The sequence below is a fragment of the Gouania willdenowi genome, chromosome 17 (assembly GCF_900634775.1).
Source record: "Gouania willdenowi chromosome 17, fGouWil2.1, whole genome shotgun sequence".
NCBI lineage: Eukaryota > Metazoa > Chordata > Actinopteri > Blenniiformes > Gobiesocidae > Gouania > Gouania willdenowi.
The window spans coordinates 14131460-14147987 of record NC_041060.1 but is presented as its reverse complement, the minus strand read 5'-3'; the positions used below and the strand labels follow the sequence as shown (position 1 = coordinate 14147987).

Sequence of the window (16528 nt, the reverse complement as noted above, 5' to 3'; positions counted from 1 at the left end):
GAGTAGGTTTGACGTTGAACAAAAAAAAAGGCTTCATTGCAATTGAGCCCCAGGCAGATCAACCAATGACTGCCTGTAAAACTGTACTGGTGCTACTGGCCATGCACAGACACAGTGAAATGAGTGGAATTACCAGTCGAGTGACAGATGTTAGATGACTTGTATTTCAGGTGTCTGACACATAATCCTGAGGGAACGCTACAGTTTGCAAGCCTCGATATATCACACGACTCACGAGGCATTTGTCAACAGACAGTCCAACAAAAGGATCTTTATCCTCGGGTTAATAGCAGGTTTCCAACATATTATATTTAAACCTAATTTGATCTCAAGGCACCTAATTAAAACAAACTGGATTACCCAGTGACATTGGAGTGGAATTGGCTGGAAGCTTGCTTAGGGAAGGAGGTCAGAGCCAACAGCCAAGGCTGACTGCAGCTAAAATTACAATTCTGCCTGGGGGCAAAGTGGTAAGAATACTGTGATAATGTCTCTGTGTGTAGACTGTGGCTTGTTGTCAAGGTCTCAGAGTATTTCAGCAGTGTGTCTGAGGGCAGCACTGCCCCCTGCTGGTAGGGGCCCAGTACAGCAGCTTGCAGAGGTGTAAAGACTCCTCAAGTAGAAGTACTGTTACTTGATTGAAATTGTACTCAAGTACAAGTCATACATAGAATATTCAGAACAAGTAAATAGTTGCTCAATTAAATAGTACTCAACTTTCACCCCCTATGTTTATTTATGCAAATAAATCTTGCCACGGTTCCCTTGCATACAGTAAACATCTCATGTATAAACTTGAAAAAAGTGGGGAGCACAAATCTTGCACAACTGGAACTTAATTTATTTTCCACAAAGGCATCTGATCTGTATAAAATAAAAAGTTTGTTCTTTTAAAAATAAAAATAACACCAACGAATTCAATTTAAAAAAAATAATAATAATTCTCAAGCTCCAAGTATAGCTACATTTATGAACTCTAAAACTGAGAAAATAACCAGCATTCAATTCTGTTTTGGTGCGGTGCATTACATTTAATCTGAGGTATGTTTTGATTATCATTGACTCTAATAGTGTATATAAAATCAATGTAGGACTACAACATAGGGTGGGAGTCACAATATGGGTGGAAATGAGCTGTTTGGCAGAGGTCTGCGCTCTCCGAGTGCTTTTCTAGTTTTTGATGTTTTATTTACAACAAAATAAATACATTAAAACAATTGTCTTAAACATTTAACACATTACATAGTTTTATTTCACAGGTTTTACTGCTTTCAGAACCATATTTACATTAAACTTATGCTTCATTTGTTTGATTCAAATGTCTTCACAGTTTACCAAAAATAAGCTTTTGACCACTCAGGACTGAGGCAATATAACGAAAACACTGATTTAATAAAATACCTATAACGACATAAGATATTACATCCAAAAAGCGTGTATGTGTGTATTAATTTGTTATCATGTTTAGGTTTTTTTTTTTTTTTTTTTTTTTTTTTTTAAACTCTTTTTCGTTTGGACTTACTGCCAGGGTCAGACCGCTCAATCGATCCAGAAACACTGATCGTCAGTCGGTCTGTCAGCTGGTGGCGGAAGTTCTGCGCATCATCTCGGGCACAGCTCTGTGGATTAATAACAAACATAGCAGATGCTTCTAGATTTTTCCACTCGTTTTAGGCTTTTTTAAAATCAAGTCTACGCGCTGGTTCGGGGTAATGTGAGTAAGGTAGTTGTCTTGTGTCTTCTGGTTGCCTTAGTATTATTCCTTGAGCTAAAAATGTCCATTATGTGTAGTAGCGGACTATCGGTTAGCATCCCCAGCTAACAACAGCTGCTCAAAGAAGTGTCTTTTGAGTTGCTTGCACTGTTTAAAACGACGAAAACTAAAATATAAGTGTAGTGTAGTGCAACTGTATTGTGGTTTTCTCTACTGCGTATGACTGAGAGGGAGATTTTTAATCAAGTTATTGTTGATTTAATGTTTTTACTGATGGTTTTTGTTGTTTTAATTTATTTTTTAAGCTGTTCTGTTGTTGTTTTTTTGATGTTTTTGTTGCACTTTTTGGTCACGTAAAGCACATTGCATTGTTTATACAAATACATTTGCCTTGATGAAACTGGTTAAAGTGCATTTAGTTAACTCTTGTTTGATGCTGTCCACTGACTGATTTTCTGTGTTTTTTGTTGTTGTTTTTTGACTAACTTATAGTGTGTTTGTGTTCTTCAGGACTTTTGTATGCTGAGCCCCATGGAGTCCTGAGGTTGAGGATATTGTCTCCATGGTAACCCATCTGAGGTGTCATCATGTCTTCCATCACTCATTCAACAGCCCTCCATCGTGTGGGTGGTGGTGATGGTGCGACTTCTATGGCAACCCAAGTTGCTGAGCAGGCGGTTCTGGCTTCAGATCGCTATGCCCGCCTCATCCTCTCCCAGATAAACAAGCTACGGCTGCGTTCAGACTTCTGCGATGTGGCTCTTAAGGTGGGAAACCGTGTGTTCAGGTCCACCGGCTGGTCCTGGCTGCAAGCAGCCCCTACTTCTCCGCCTTGTTCTCAGGCGGGATGAGTGAGGCAGACAAAGAGGAGGTGCAGATCCTCGGAGTGGAAACGGAGATCTTTGAAGCACTTCTTGACTTCATATACACAGGTAGGTCAGCACGTACCAGGCTGGTGGACTGTGAATCCCTGTGAACTCGGTGTTCTTCTGCTTGTTCTTAAATATGTTTTGTCTGCCATCAGGACTGATCAGTGTTACTGTGGACAATGTTCAGGAGCTGATGGTGGCAGCTGACATGCTTCAGCTCAATGAGGTGGTGTCCATCTGTGGGGAGTTTCTCAAAGGCCATATGGACCCATCCAACTGTGTGGGCATCTTTCAGTTTTTGGAACAGATCGCCTGCTTAGATATGTTGGAATTTACTGAGAACTACATCAACGTACACTTCCTGGAGGTATGCACAGTTGTCTGTTTTCTTTTTCTTTGTATGTACTGGTAGCTGTGGGGAAAAGTGATCAAACCTTAAATATCTGGGTTGACTTAGTCTGTGGTTCTTACGGAAGAGGATTAGGGCACTTAAAGAAAAAAAAAAAAAAAAACAGATCCAGTAGTGGAAGAAAACAATTTATTTAAATGTTTAAAGTCTTAATCTTACGCAAGCTTATAGCACTCACAGAAGAAAAAAAAGTTTTTTGATGAGATAAAAATAAGTAAATGAGAAAATTTGGCCATTTTTCTGATTTTATAAAATATTTTTAGGGTTTTTTTCCCCCCTTTAAAAACGTATCTTATCATTTTAGAAAAAAACAAAAAATATTTCCAATAAAACAGAAAAACAAGATAACATTTTTTTATTTACTAATTTTTTTTTATCATCAATACAGAAAAACTTCTGTGAATGCAATAAGCTTCCATATAATCTTTTTTTTTAGTGTTGATTTTTTATTTTAGTCTTTTTTTCTGTCTTGTTTTTTCATCTGTTACTATTTCGGGATGCCTGTAAGCTCCTCCCACACACACCTCAGGTGAAGGCAGGCAGTGGTTTTCTGAGCAGCTGGAGAAAGAATCTAGTGAGAAGGACCATTAAGAGAAGACATTCCTCAGGAACCCCTCGATCATGCTGAAAAAAAATTAAAAAAAATCAGTCATTCTCACTAGAAGTAGAAAAAACAGGACTAGGGGAAAAAAATCAAGACAAAAAAAAGTAACACTTAAAAAAAAAAAATTTAAAAAAATCAAGACTAGAAAAAAAAGACTAAAAAAAAAAAAAAAAAAAAAAATTTACTATTTTTTCAGTGGCCCAAATCCTATTCCGTAGTTTCCACATTTCCCCCTAACCATTGTTATCCATGCATGGCATTCTGTTGTCGTAAAATGTTTATTTATAGTTTTTAATGAATGATATTCCATACTTTTTTACTATTTGTCACCCAACAAATGTCTCACAATTGGGTCCATGGCAAATAACAAACATCACACTTTGCTCTCAAGGCTCGGCCGCACAACATATACAGTACTTTGTTATTTTTGGCACAAGATTGTTACTACATTCTTTTTCCTCATCATATTAGCGTTGGTGTGTAATTTGTGTGTCACCTGTTGATCGTAGGTATGTGTGACTGATGAGTTCAAAGGCCTGTCAAACGATCAGCTGGTGAGGCTGCTGAGAAGCGAGGAGCTGAGGATAGAGGACGAGTATCAAGTGTTCACTGCAGCCATGGACTGGGTTCTCCAAGACGTGGCCAAGAGGAAAAAGCACGTGGTCGAAGTCCTTGAACCGGTTCGCTTTCCCCTGCTCTCCCCACAAAGACTCTTTAAGTATATCGAAGGTGAGAGAAGAGTGATGCGTCACCTTTTGTCCTATGCTGTACCAAACTTGAAAATTTACACGGCGTATTGGGGCCACATTAAAATAAATAAAAAATTCTGGGCTCTACGATATTAAAGTCATATTATTTCGAGAATTAAGTAGTAATTTTGTGAGAATACAGTCGTATTTTAAATCGTAAATTTATGAGATTAAAGTCATATATTTCAAGACAAAAGTCGTAATTTATGAGACTAAAATTGAAATACAAACAGGATCTTGTCTGTGTTGCGGTCACTCGTGCGTTATAGAGATTTGGAGCATTTAGTGAGATTATATATTAGGATTTAAAGCCACTTTGCAGATGTTGCATTTGTTTCCGACTAAAGAACCAGACTGATTTGAAGCAAATAGCCTCTTTAGTGGAGAAGGAACTGGCTGGAAGTGGTCGATTTAAGAGCTGTCGATGTTAGTTATGTTCACTTCAACAGGAAATTCTTGAGTTTTTAAGATATGGCTTTATTCTCATAAAATTACTCTTTAATCTTATAATGCTACTACTGTAATTTAGGAAAATTATGACTTTAATCTAGGAAAAATACGACTTTAATCTAAGAAAATTACGACTTTAATCTCGTGGTGCTCAGATTTATTTCATTATTGTAACTTGGCCGTAATATGCCGTCGTGAAAATTAAATGAAAACTTCTGTCATTTTTTTTCCCCTAACTAAGGTGTTACTGACTTCAGCCTCAGGGTGGCGCTGCAGACTTTGCTGAAGGAGTACACAGAGGTGACCAAGTCACCCAAAGAGAATAAAACGTACAGTTTACTGCAACCTGCAAAGATGAGACCCAGAAGGAAAGCCAGGAAATACCTTTATGCCATAGGTCTGTGCTCCTGTCAAATATTCATTTATTTCTATTAATTTACTACCCATTGTTTTCAAAATCCACCACTCTACACATGCACACGCTTACACGTACACCTGCACCTGCTTAAACTCAGAACCCACCCTAAACTCTCCATTTGTTGATATTTTTGTGCATTGGCATTGTGGGATGTGTCCCGTAAAACGGATGCATATAAAAGTTTTTTTTAAATTTCATTCTTATTGTGAGTTTTTACATTTTTATTTTCAGCAAACAAGTAGAACAGTGATTCACTGGACGCCATTTTTGTTCTAGTTTGTTCCCGGTATTTCCCGTGAACTCAGAATGAAGTTAAAAGAAACGCTTCTACACATTCGTCTCTGTGACTCCACATCCCACAATGCAATGCATGTACATTTTAACAAATGGAGTGATTACACTGACCGCCACCATTGTTTTATCTAATGAAAAATTATTGGAGTAACCAGCTTTAAGTTATGGATAAGGACAAACAATTGCTTTATGTCAGATCTGTATCAAATGAGACTTTTTAATGCACAAAAACAAATTTGTTTTTGAAAGTTTACAAAAAATCTGGAAAAGCACGGATATAGCTTACTACTATGTGCTTTGTGAACAATGTAATCATCATAATTTTCTTTATTCATATGACACATTATATTAGTACTCGGCGATGTAAATAATAAACACAATTTTGTTGTTTAAGCTCATTTATTGTTTTCATTGAGTCAGTAAATGACCAAAATCACATTTATATTAAAAATCATTGCTTCTGGTGTCAAATATTGTTGTGCGATCTCACTTCTAATATAGTTCAATATATACATAATATGTTATTAGGTGCGTAACTGATGCTCTTCTGTGTTCAATAGGAGGTTACACCCGTCTGCAGGGTTCCCGCTGGAGTGACAGCCGGGCTCTGAGTTGTGTGGAGCGCTTTGACACCTTTAACCAGTACTGGACCACTGTGTCGTCCCTGCATCAGGCGCGCAGCGGGCTGGGAGTAGCAGTGTTGGAGGGAATGATCTATGTGGTGGGGGGTTAGTGAGCTGTTATGTTTCAGATAAAAGTCGGACTTTTTAAACAGGCTGATTCAATTGACTCTGGGTCTCTTTATTCCCCTTAAGGAGAAAAAGACTCCATGATTTTCGACTGCACAGAACGATACGACCCAGTCACCAAGCAGTGGGCGGCCGTGGCGTCACTGAATTCTCCTCGCTGTGGAGTTGGCGTCTGTCCCTGCCATGGAGCTTTGTATGCACTGGGTAAGAGCAACGTGACTCCAATCATGTGTAACCAAAGCCAAACAAAGTGTACTTTGTGTTGATTACACACAGATTGAAATTACACAACAGGACAGAGGAGCAGCATTATGGTAGCATCAGATTTATTATAGGCATTTTATACATTTTTCTTTTACATATTACAAGCCCATTGTGAAAAAACAACATAGCACACTATAAAACAGGGCTGCGCTTTTTTTTCCTTTTTTCTCCCTCGCTCTTATGTATTTGAAAAATGATTGTATGAATCAATTCGGAATAGTATGTGTTGGAGTCCCAGATATTTGTGCATATGTATCCGTACATTTATATTGAAATCACGATGCAAAGTCTATTTATTATAAGTTAAGCTTTAGTAATTTTGTTTATTTACTGTTTATGTAGTAAAAAGTTAAAAGGGCAGATAAGAGAGAATATAATGAGGTCCTCTATTTGCGCACCAATTTGAAACAGTTTCTGTTGTTTTGATGTCTTAAAGTAAAATAAATCAAACAAACAAACAAATCAAATAATCAGTATAGGTTTTGTTTTTTTTAAAAGGGAATCATAAGTGACTCGTAGCTGTGGGGCCCCCTGGTGGCTGTAAGATCATATGCATCTGCATAATCTGCATTAAGCTTGTTCCAAATTGACTCCTTTCCAACAAAAAATGTCAAACGCCAAATTATCATGATGTCTGATTTGTAATTACAGAACTCTCTCCTGTTCAGTTCTGGTCAGACTGCCCTAAGCAGACCAGATACCATTGTACACTGATAGCATTCACCAAGGTCTCTGCCTGAGGAGGCTCTGCTACGTTATGACTACTGCTACCACCAACATATATAACCCTGAGACTGATTCACCGAAGCACACCCATTGAAAACTGGATTTCGTCCAAATCTCAGACCGGTGTCACGGACGGAGTTTTGCTACTTCCGCCGTGCTGAGTGAGTGACAATCTAAGTCAACAACTTGAGTAAAATAATAGTGTCTCATGCAATCTCAATACGAATAGGAAACTTATTTACAAAAGCGTTAAAAACTAATGTAAGACAAGAAGAGATGCTTTTATTTTGAAAAAGGAATGTTTGATTTTTAGCTTCAAGTTGGTCCTCGGACGATTTTACGTTCTGCTCGCAATGCATCATGGGGCGGTTAAGTATGACTTGTGTGCCCACTGTGCATTCTTAAAAAAATGTCCCGATAAAGTATACATCCGGGTGTTTCTCACATACTCCATATATTTCATACTATCAATTGGAACGCATTACATAATCATTTTGACGTCAGACTTAGTATGAGTTGTATGTTTTTATGCAATTTCGAACACAATAAAAAACACCTGTTTGTTGGGGTTGCATTTTCGCAGGTGGCTGGATTGGCTCTGAAATTGGTAAGACTATGGAACGGTACGACCCAGAGGAGAACAAGTGGGAGGTCATCGGCAGCATGGCAGTTCCCCGATATTACTTTGGCTGCTGTGAGCTACAAGGTATTCATCACACTTAGGGTGACAATACGTCCGGTTTTACACGGACGTCATCTGAACCATCCGGCCGGATTTTCAAACTCATTCAAATGTCCGGGTTTCCCACAGACCCTGAACGCATCTCGGAGAACACGTTAATATTACCGTAACTCCGCTAATATTTGCTCTATCAGAGAAACTCCAGCTGTTTCAAAAAGCTAATGAGTTGCTCTTTACAGCCACTATCATGGCATTACGGTATTTTAGTCACACGACGGATTCTTTAAAGATGACCTTTTTTTTGATGAAATCATCACACACGAGGAAAACAGAAGACAGACTAAAGTCCAAGATGGATTGAAAGCAAAAAGTAAAAAATATGTTGCCGTCGTTATCGCAATTAACTTTGCGATAACTGACTTTGTAATTGTAATTGCCATGGAAATTGTCAAATATCATTTAGCGCATAACTGGGGAACCATGTTGCAGTTCTGTTATTTAAATATGTTTCATATCAGGCTTTTCCACATTTTATTATTTAAAAAAAATTGAAATCTAGGGATGTACTGACACAAAAAAGAGTTAGACTCCCACAACAAAATATTAAAGTCTGTATTTTCATTGATTAAGAAGTCTAACAAGGTAACGTCAAAATCTAATCACCCTAATCACGCTTCCAAATAAATCATTGAAAGTGTAAGTACTCGTATGCCTGTTTAACATCGCTCGTCTGCTTCTGACAGGATTCATTTATGTGATCGGAGGGATCAGCGATGAAGGAATGGAGCTCCGATCAGGTGAGGTTTACGACCCCATATCTAGAAGATGGAGCGCCCTGCCCGTCATGGTGACCCGCCGGGCGTACGTCGGGGTCGCCTGCTTAAATAACTGCATCTATGCCGTGGGCGGATGGAACGATGCACTTGGTGCACTGGAGACTGTGGCGAAGTACTGTCCTGAAGAGGTGATCTTTATCATCACTTAATACCAGGGTTGGAGGTCAATTACATTTTTAAATTACAATTAAGTCTTCAGTTATCCATGTTCAGTTACAACTCAATTACTTTTACTTTGACCAGCATTTTTTTTCCAATTACAATCATCATTTCCCACTGAAAGTCAATTACAATTATGTTCTCAAAATACTAAAGTTCAATAACAGTGAATCATTAATTACTAAGCTTTTAATAAATAAGCCCATGAAACACAACCTTCCTATTGTAATTATCAATTACGTGATTAAAATGATTATTGACCCCAACCCTGCTTTACAGAACCTTTTCTATTTGTTTTACCACATCATGTGAAACGTACCAATAAATATGTCGCGACAGGAGAAGTGGATGGAGGTGGCCTCAATGTCGACGGTGCGTGCCGGCGCGTCCGTTTCCGCAGTGAACGGGCTGCTGTACGCAGTCGGTGGGCGAGCAGCCAGCAGAGACTTCTCTGCGCCTGTGACGGTGGATTCCGTGGAGATCTACGACCCGCACCTCGACACGTGGACCGAGGTCGGCAACATGATCACGAGTCGCTGCGACGGCGGCCTCGCCGTGCTCTGACACCGAGGAATGAATTTAGGTGTGTAAATGAAGCGTGTCATTTTTTAGTCTGCTTGTTTCTTTAACTCTGCACTAACTGTTTGAAAAAGCTACACTGGCCACAACGCACAGAAACGTCCGTTTGTTTTAAATGACTACCAGCTAAGAGTTGATGTTATTATTTTATTCACCTTTAAGACAAACACTGAAGAAAAGGATTGATTTGACAAAATGTAGATTTGAATCAGCAGCTGGACAGAGGAGGACACTGTTAGAGGTTATGATGTTAGATATGAAATGTTTGAGGAGATGGACTGATGACCTGCTGTAGGTGTACCCAGCCTTCTGCTCGCTAACCCTGGGCACAATATGACAGTTCAAAGGATAAATGTGGTATTTATTGCTCCCCTTGATAACTAATGAACTTACACGTACCCAACAAACAAGGTCCAAATGAATGTTTTGGTTGTTTTCTGTAAACATTAGTGATGCATCTCTGCACAGTGGTCCATGTGTATCCAAGGACATTTGTACGGCACTTGACTCTTTACATTTCATCTTTATTAAAATAAAAGCTGAGCAAGTCAATGATTCAGCATCGCTGTAGTCTCACTCTATACCACGTGTCAAACTCAAAGCAGGGGAAAGTTAAAAAGACAGAAAAAACATTACTTATTGTCCAAAATCCGAAATAATTTAGTTATAGATAAATGAGCTCAGATATCTAAATACACAAATTCAATAAAACTTCACAATATTTAGAAGATCACAATTTTCCCGTGCGTTTTTCATATGACTGGAGTCATTTTAAAATGTCTAATTGTTTGAAGAACTCACATGTCACAATTTCTGTCTGCAAATAAAATACAATTTGGTCACAAAATCAATGAAATTTACAATAGAAAATCCTGCGGGACTATATCTGTCACTTATTGCTTGGATATTGTTGGCGGATTACATACGTAATGATTTATAGATAGTGTAAAAGTACAAACTTAATTTTGAAATTGCTCGTTTTCCCACCTAAAATCTGCGGCCCACATAAGATCAAACTACTTCGTATTTGGCCCCTGAACTAAAATGAGTTTGACACCCCTGTTCTATACACACGTCTCCGTTTCATAGCAGTGGTACAAAGATATTAACTCATTTAAAGTGTTTATTCTCTCACATCAGCATATCAGTGTTATTAGACTGGTCAATTAAAATCTTGCTGCCGTTGTGAGACCTGATCATTTTTAAAACATCGTTGTATTTCTCCTTCAGTCTAGTTTAGCAAAACTCCAACAACTTTATTGTCCTTGTAAACAGATTTGACAGCCACTAAATTGGGATACACAGAGGCCTATTTCTAGAAAGATAATATCAACATATCCTGAGCGAGCACGGCTTTATGGTTGCGCCGACTCTAAGGTTGCCCATGCTAAAAGAAACAGCAACTTTTTGAAACATTTAGTTACAAACCACGTTTTAAAAAATGTATGCAATTTTTTTTATTGTTAGTTATGACCAGATTTACAGCAAGATTTGTGATATTTACTTTCCCTGTAAAAATAGAATGTCAATGTTTAAATCTAAATGTTAAATATCCTATCTAAATGTTAAATATAAATGCTAAATGTAAATTTCAAACTTTATTTTGGTACTTCTGATGAATTTGCATCTTAGCTAAGTATTTAGTTTCATCTTTGACATTTAGATTTAACATTTAAGGCTTGCATTAACCATTTAGATTTAACATTTAAGGCTTGCATTAACCATTTAGATTTAACATTTAAGGCTTGCATTAACCATTTAGATTTAACATTTAAGGCTTGCATTAACCATTTAGATTTAACATTTAAGGCTTGCATTAACCATTTAGATTTAACAATGACATTATATTTTTACCAAACTTTTTACACTCAATTACTTTTGAATGGCTGTGAGTTTCCTCTCGGTGCAGAACTTCTTCAGAGCCAAAGTGGCCACGAGTGAGAACGTGGCGACCAAGGTAAGGACAGTTCGCATTGCTTTGAACCATGATGGGTATCCGGGCAGAAGGGTGAGGTCATAGTACAGCGACAGACCCAGCCCCATTATAACAACTAGAGCCCCCTCAGCTATATTATCCCTGCAAACCAGCGCCAGCCAGGCTATGAGTGACGGCACAACACTGTTCCCAAGATTCCTCCAATCCGGCTGAGCAGGACTTCCCTCAGGTATGGCAAACCCCCATCGAGCACCTCCGAGGAAGGACACAATGGAGGCTCCGTAAACCATCTGAGCGTAAGCCACTTCAGGGTAGAAGGACTGTGTGGCCACCATCAGCAGAGGGGCCGATATGAAGGGGATCAGCCCCGAGCATCCGAGGTACAGAGCTGGTTTGGGAGATTTGGTGATTGCTTTGAGGCTGAAACCCTCTTTGATGTTTGAGTCCTGGCTGGTGAGACGCGAGGCGTGCCAGCTTACAGGCCAGACTCTCAGCAGCCTGCAGGTGGAACTGTGTCTGGGTGGCTTGAAAATAAAGGAGGTCGAACAAGGATACAGCAGCGGAACTTTAGTAGAAAACGTGGCTGCTCTGATTATTGGCTGAAGAAGTCTCCATGATGGAACCTGAGATCATAAAACACAGTCAAACCATCATAAGACTGAATATTTAGCACACACTAATCATATATTCAATCTAAGTCACTGAAAATCCATGACCTTGTGTAATATTGTACTTTGGTAATTCTATTTAAAGCATTAAAAAAAATCTACCAATCAACATACAAAGATTTTTGACTTTTAAAGAGAACACTCATGGTACCAGGGGCTTTGGAAATATAATACCTAAGATTGGAAGCACTAGGAAGAGTTTTTTTGCTGGTATGTGGAGTGAAATTATGGAACAGCCTGGATTGATAATAAATGCAATTCCAAAGTATTCAGAGTTTTAAGTCACTATACAAATGCCTGATTACAGTACAGTGAGGATGGGTTCATGCAACTAATAGGCCTATTACATCTATGGCTAGTCTTGTCTTTATATGTGAATTTATTACCGTTGTTGGTATTTTGCCTTGTATTCTTGTAAATCTTAAGTTACTAATTATTAGTTAGTCAGTTTTTTTCCTATTCTGTTTAACATTTGTTTGTGTATTTCTAGAAGTCCAAACAGAAATATGGTGAAAATTGTCATGGGTGGATTCAATAAGCCTTTTTTTCATGGACCGTATATATTATTTTGAACATCTTTGGTTGTTTTCTCTGTTGGAGTTTCCTTGTACACAAAGACTTTTTTGTTCCTTTTGGTTTTTCTTTCTTGCTCAAAACAAATAAATGAATGAACGGAACAAAAGCGATGTTTCTCTCTGCGACTGACAAACAAATGATCAATTTGTTCACTGAGAATGACATTGATCAGCCAAAACAATATGACCACTAATTAGAAGGAAAGAAACAACAATGACTTTAGACTTTATAACAACGCCTGTCAAAGAGGCTGAGTTGTGAGAAACCAATTGAAAAGTTGGCTCAGAAAAGGTATTATAAGTGTTTATTAGACTAATAAGCTCATTCTGTCAGATGATAACTGTTTTTATCTAAAGTTGATTTAAAACATGTGTCAAAAACCCACCCTTTATCATAGGAACACAAGAGGAAGGTTACGTTTTATGGGGTTTTTAATTTCAGGCTCAGTAATTGTGATTAATTGTAGTTGAAATGTAGTATTTGAGAACAAAATTGTAATTGACTTTCAGGGGGAAAATAATAATTGTAAATGGAAACAATGCCATTCACTGCAATCATAATTGAGTTGTCATTGAACATAGATAATTGAAGACGTAATTGTAATTTAAAAATGTAATTGACCCCCAACCCTGGTGCCACCTATCAGCTTCAATGGATGGGTTACTAGTTACTACAACTCAAACTACAGTAGCTTTGTTGGAAAGCTGTCAGTATACTGTAACATGAAGTGTTTCTCATACCCTAGATCCTAGGTTCCCAAAGTGGGGTACGGGTATGCAAATTGTCATGTTTTTTTTTTTTTAAAAAACAGCATTGGAAACTCGACTGCTGCTCGCAGTCAGGAGCCTCCATGCATTGCCACAAATGATACACTGGCCTCTGTAAGCGGTGATAGAAAAACAATCTATTAAAAAAAAAAACACAAATATGGCAAAGAGCTACATTGCTTTGTGTTAGCCAAAAGTGCTTGACGCCCTGTGCCACCACATACTTGCATGAAAGTGGATTTTCCGCTTTGAAAAACATGAAAACAAAACACAGAAAACAATTTTTTTAAGAGTCCGATTTTCTCAAAATCAGCCAAACATTGCAGAATACTTCCTTTAAAGCTCACCCTTCTCATCACAGTTGTAATCAGTTGCATTTCACAGTTTCCGGGTGGTGAATATGTTGCATTACTGCTATATGTTCAATTGACAAAGGTTTGGTAGATTTTTTTTTTTTCCAAAATAAAAGAGATTATTTCTCAATGAAAATGCCAGTAGGCAAATTAATCAAATACATCGAACAAATGATAATTCTGAATAAGATATTTTCTTGTGTACTTACAGATTATTACTCATTTTTTTAATTATATATTTTATTCCTAAAGGATTGTTAAATTTCGGAGACAAATTTCCCTTTAGGAATACATTATTGTGTTTTTTATGCATGCAGGAGTTGGGGGTACATGGCTTTAAGCTAAATGTCTGCAGGGCTACGGGATTGTGAAAAGTCTGGGAACCACTGCCCTAGATATCTTCCATGCAAACAGTTCCAGATACCCCAGCACACTTTTACGTGTCTGTACATGCAGGGATCACTGCTGGTTTGGTAACATAATAAAGCTATACTATTAATTTGTCCTGTTTATTCTTACCTCAGCCATTATCCGCCGTCCCGGTGCCAAGATAATCATTTTAATCTGTAAATAAAAACATTACGCGTTAGTGATCGTAAACGAATGAGTTACAAAGCAGTGAAAACTATTTTATGACATTCAATTCATCACTTCCAACCACGTTTTAACTTCCCAACTAAACCCTGTGCAAACGGCGCTGTTCTGTAGTAACCGTGAACACAACAATGTGCTGTATTTACCTAAGAATTGTACATTCACTTTGTGTCGTCTAAAAGTACAATTACGATCATATAATGTTGAAAGAGACAAAAAATAAAATTGACCTAAACTGGAGGTCGTCTCACGTTATGCTAACAATCGTGTAGGCGCTCGATTAAACGCCTGTTCCTAAGACGAAGGAGGCGATCTGGTATCGATTGGTTTGCCTTTAAGTGACGGGGCGATATCAAGTGGTAAATGTCAAAAATATTTTTAAAACGACAAATTTAGAATTATCAGCACAGTGGCTCAAAAATATTCCCAAAATTTACCTCGAAATAAAATGTTTTATTGAAAAACTTTGACCCACCGTGTACTGCTAAGCCTGGATTTAAAGAACCTTCAGACAAATTGCATAATCATATACTGTCATGAACGATCATTACCATGCCAGTTTGGGCGGTTTTCCGCCAAATTGGGCTCCTTTTTAAATACATTTGCAATAAATAAATTTGGAAATAGGAACAAAATTTTAACCAGTTCGGGACATTTGTGTATTTGTGGAACTAAAACGAGAAAAAAAGTGTGTGTGGTTGTGCAGTTTTGCGTCCATCTTATTCCTGGAGCTGCTACTGTAGTTATGGGCAAAATTACTATGTGATGAAACAGTTGACAGTGAGTGTTAAATCAAATATAAAAATTTCTACAATGCAAGTTATCTTCAATATTAATTAGCCTTACCAAAATCTGACGTAAGTCGTATTAAAACTTGTTGGAAAAAAAACAAAAACAAAAAAAAGCCACATGCCTTATGAATTGACAAGGGTGGGACAATAGACCTTATGACAAGATATTGCAATATTAAAATGTGGTTGGTAATGCTATATTCGTTTTATGCAAAGTCCATGTGAGGTTAGCAATATTTTTCTAAAGAATGTTCCGATGATGTCATAAATTGGTTTTAATTTTTTACTGGCATGAGTCATGAGTTCCTGTTTTTGTGTTCTATTTGCGGAGTGGCACTTTTTTTCCATTTTAAATAGGAAAAAGTTGTTTTATTTATATTGTATATCTCATCTCGTGAACTTTACCTATCATCCCACTCCTATCAATAAGTATATTGAGTGATGGAACTATCATGATAGTGATACATCACAAATTAATTACTGTTACATGATTGAAATTGCACTCAAGTAAAAGTACAAGTAAGTCATACATAAATACTCAAGTACAAGTAAAAAGTAGCTCAATTAAAATAGTACTCAAAGTAAAAGTTACTAGTTACTTTCAACCCCCACATTTATTTTTGGTAATAAATATTGACACGGTTACCTTGCATACAGTAAACATCTCATGTATAAACTAAAAAAGGAAGAGACCAAATCTTACGCAATTGGAACTTAATTTATTTTCCACAAAGGCATCTGTATAAAATAAAAGGTTTGTCAAAAAATATTTAAACAAAATAACACCAATGAATTCAAGCCAAAATTATATATATATATATATATATATATATATATATATTATCAGGCTCTAAGTACAGCTACATTTATGAACTTTAACGTGGTGCATTATGTTATAATCTGATCGATCGACTATGACGTGATGCATTTGACTGTTGTCCGGTCATTTCATTTTTTTGTAGTTTCACAATGTCCGCTGATCATTTTGAAAATGAAAAAAGAATAATTTATTCAGTAATGGTTGGGTGTGGAAATGTAGCGAATTACTTTACTTCTTTTAAAACGTACAATGTACAAGTAACATTCCTAATTTAGAAATATACTATAAAAAAAAAAAAACTACAAGTACCCATTAAACCAACTAAATTACAATAATGTGAGTTCTTGTGATCTTTTATTTCATCTATGTTGGTAAAACACATTATATCTAAGTCTATCCAGTAGAAAAACGTGTAAAACCAAAATGCATTATGTCAAATTGTGTAAATATAGACAGCACACTACTAAAGTATTTATTATTATTATTATTATTATTATTATTATAAATCGTTACGGAGCGGG

General features: G+C 37.2%; 2 protein-coding genes across 3 annotated transcripts; one reads left to right on the top strand and one right to left on the bottom strand.

Annotated features, from left to right (window-relative positions):
- Window positions 1–1568: 1568 nt before the first annotated feature.
- Window positions 1569–10062, top strand: ipp (intracisternal A particle-promoted polypeptide). Its single transcript, XM_028473243.1, is given in 11 exon segments — window positions 1569–1714; window positions 2225–2500; window positions 2503–2646; window positions 2739–2950; window positions 4106–4325; window positions 5037–5192; window positions 6068–6235; window positions 6323–6460; window positions 7830–7952; window positions 8672–8892; window positions 9263–10062. Coding segments are annotated over 10 exon segments (1806 nt in total). The 5' UTR covers window positions 1569–1714; window positions 2225–2301; the 3' UTR covers window positions 9488–10062.
- Window positions 10063–11263: 1201 nt separating this feature from the next.
- LOC114479525 (transmembrane protein 69-like) lies at window positions 11264–14705 on the bottom strand. 2 transcript variants are annotated; one of them, XM_028473255.1, is made up of 3 exons: window positions 14627–14705; window positions 14322–14366; window positions 11264–12061 (listed from the first exon to the last, which is right to left on the bottom strand). In XM_028473255.1, the coding sequence occupies exons 2-3, from the start codon at window positions 14358–14360 to the stop codon at window positions 11375–11377; spliced, it is 726 nt and encodes a 241-aa protein (XP_028329056.1). In that variant the 5' UTR covers window positions 14361–14366; window positions 14627–14705; the 3' UTR covers window positions 11264–11374. The 2 variants fall into 2 exon arrangements, with proteins under 2 accessions (XP_028329056.1, XP_028329055.1); XM_028473254.1 differs by having other exon boundaries at window positions 14543–14697.
- Between the last annotated feature and the right edge of the window lie 1823 nt (window positions 14706–16528).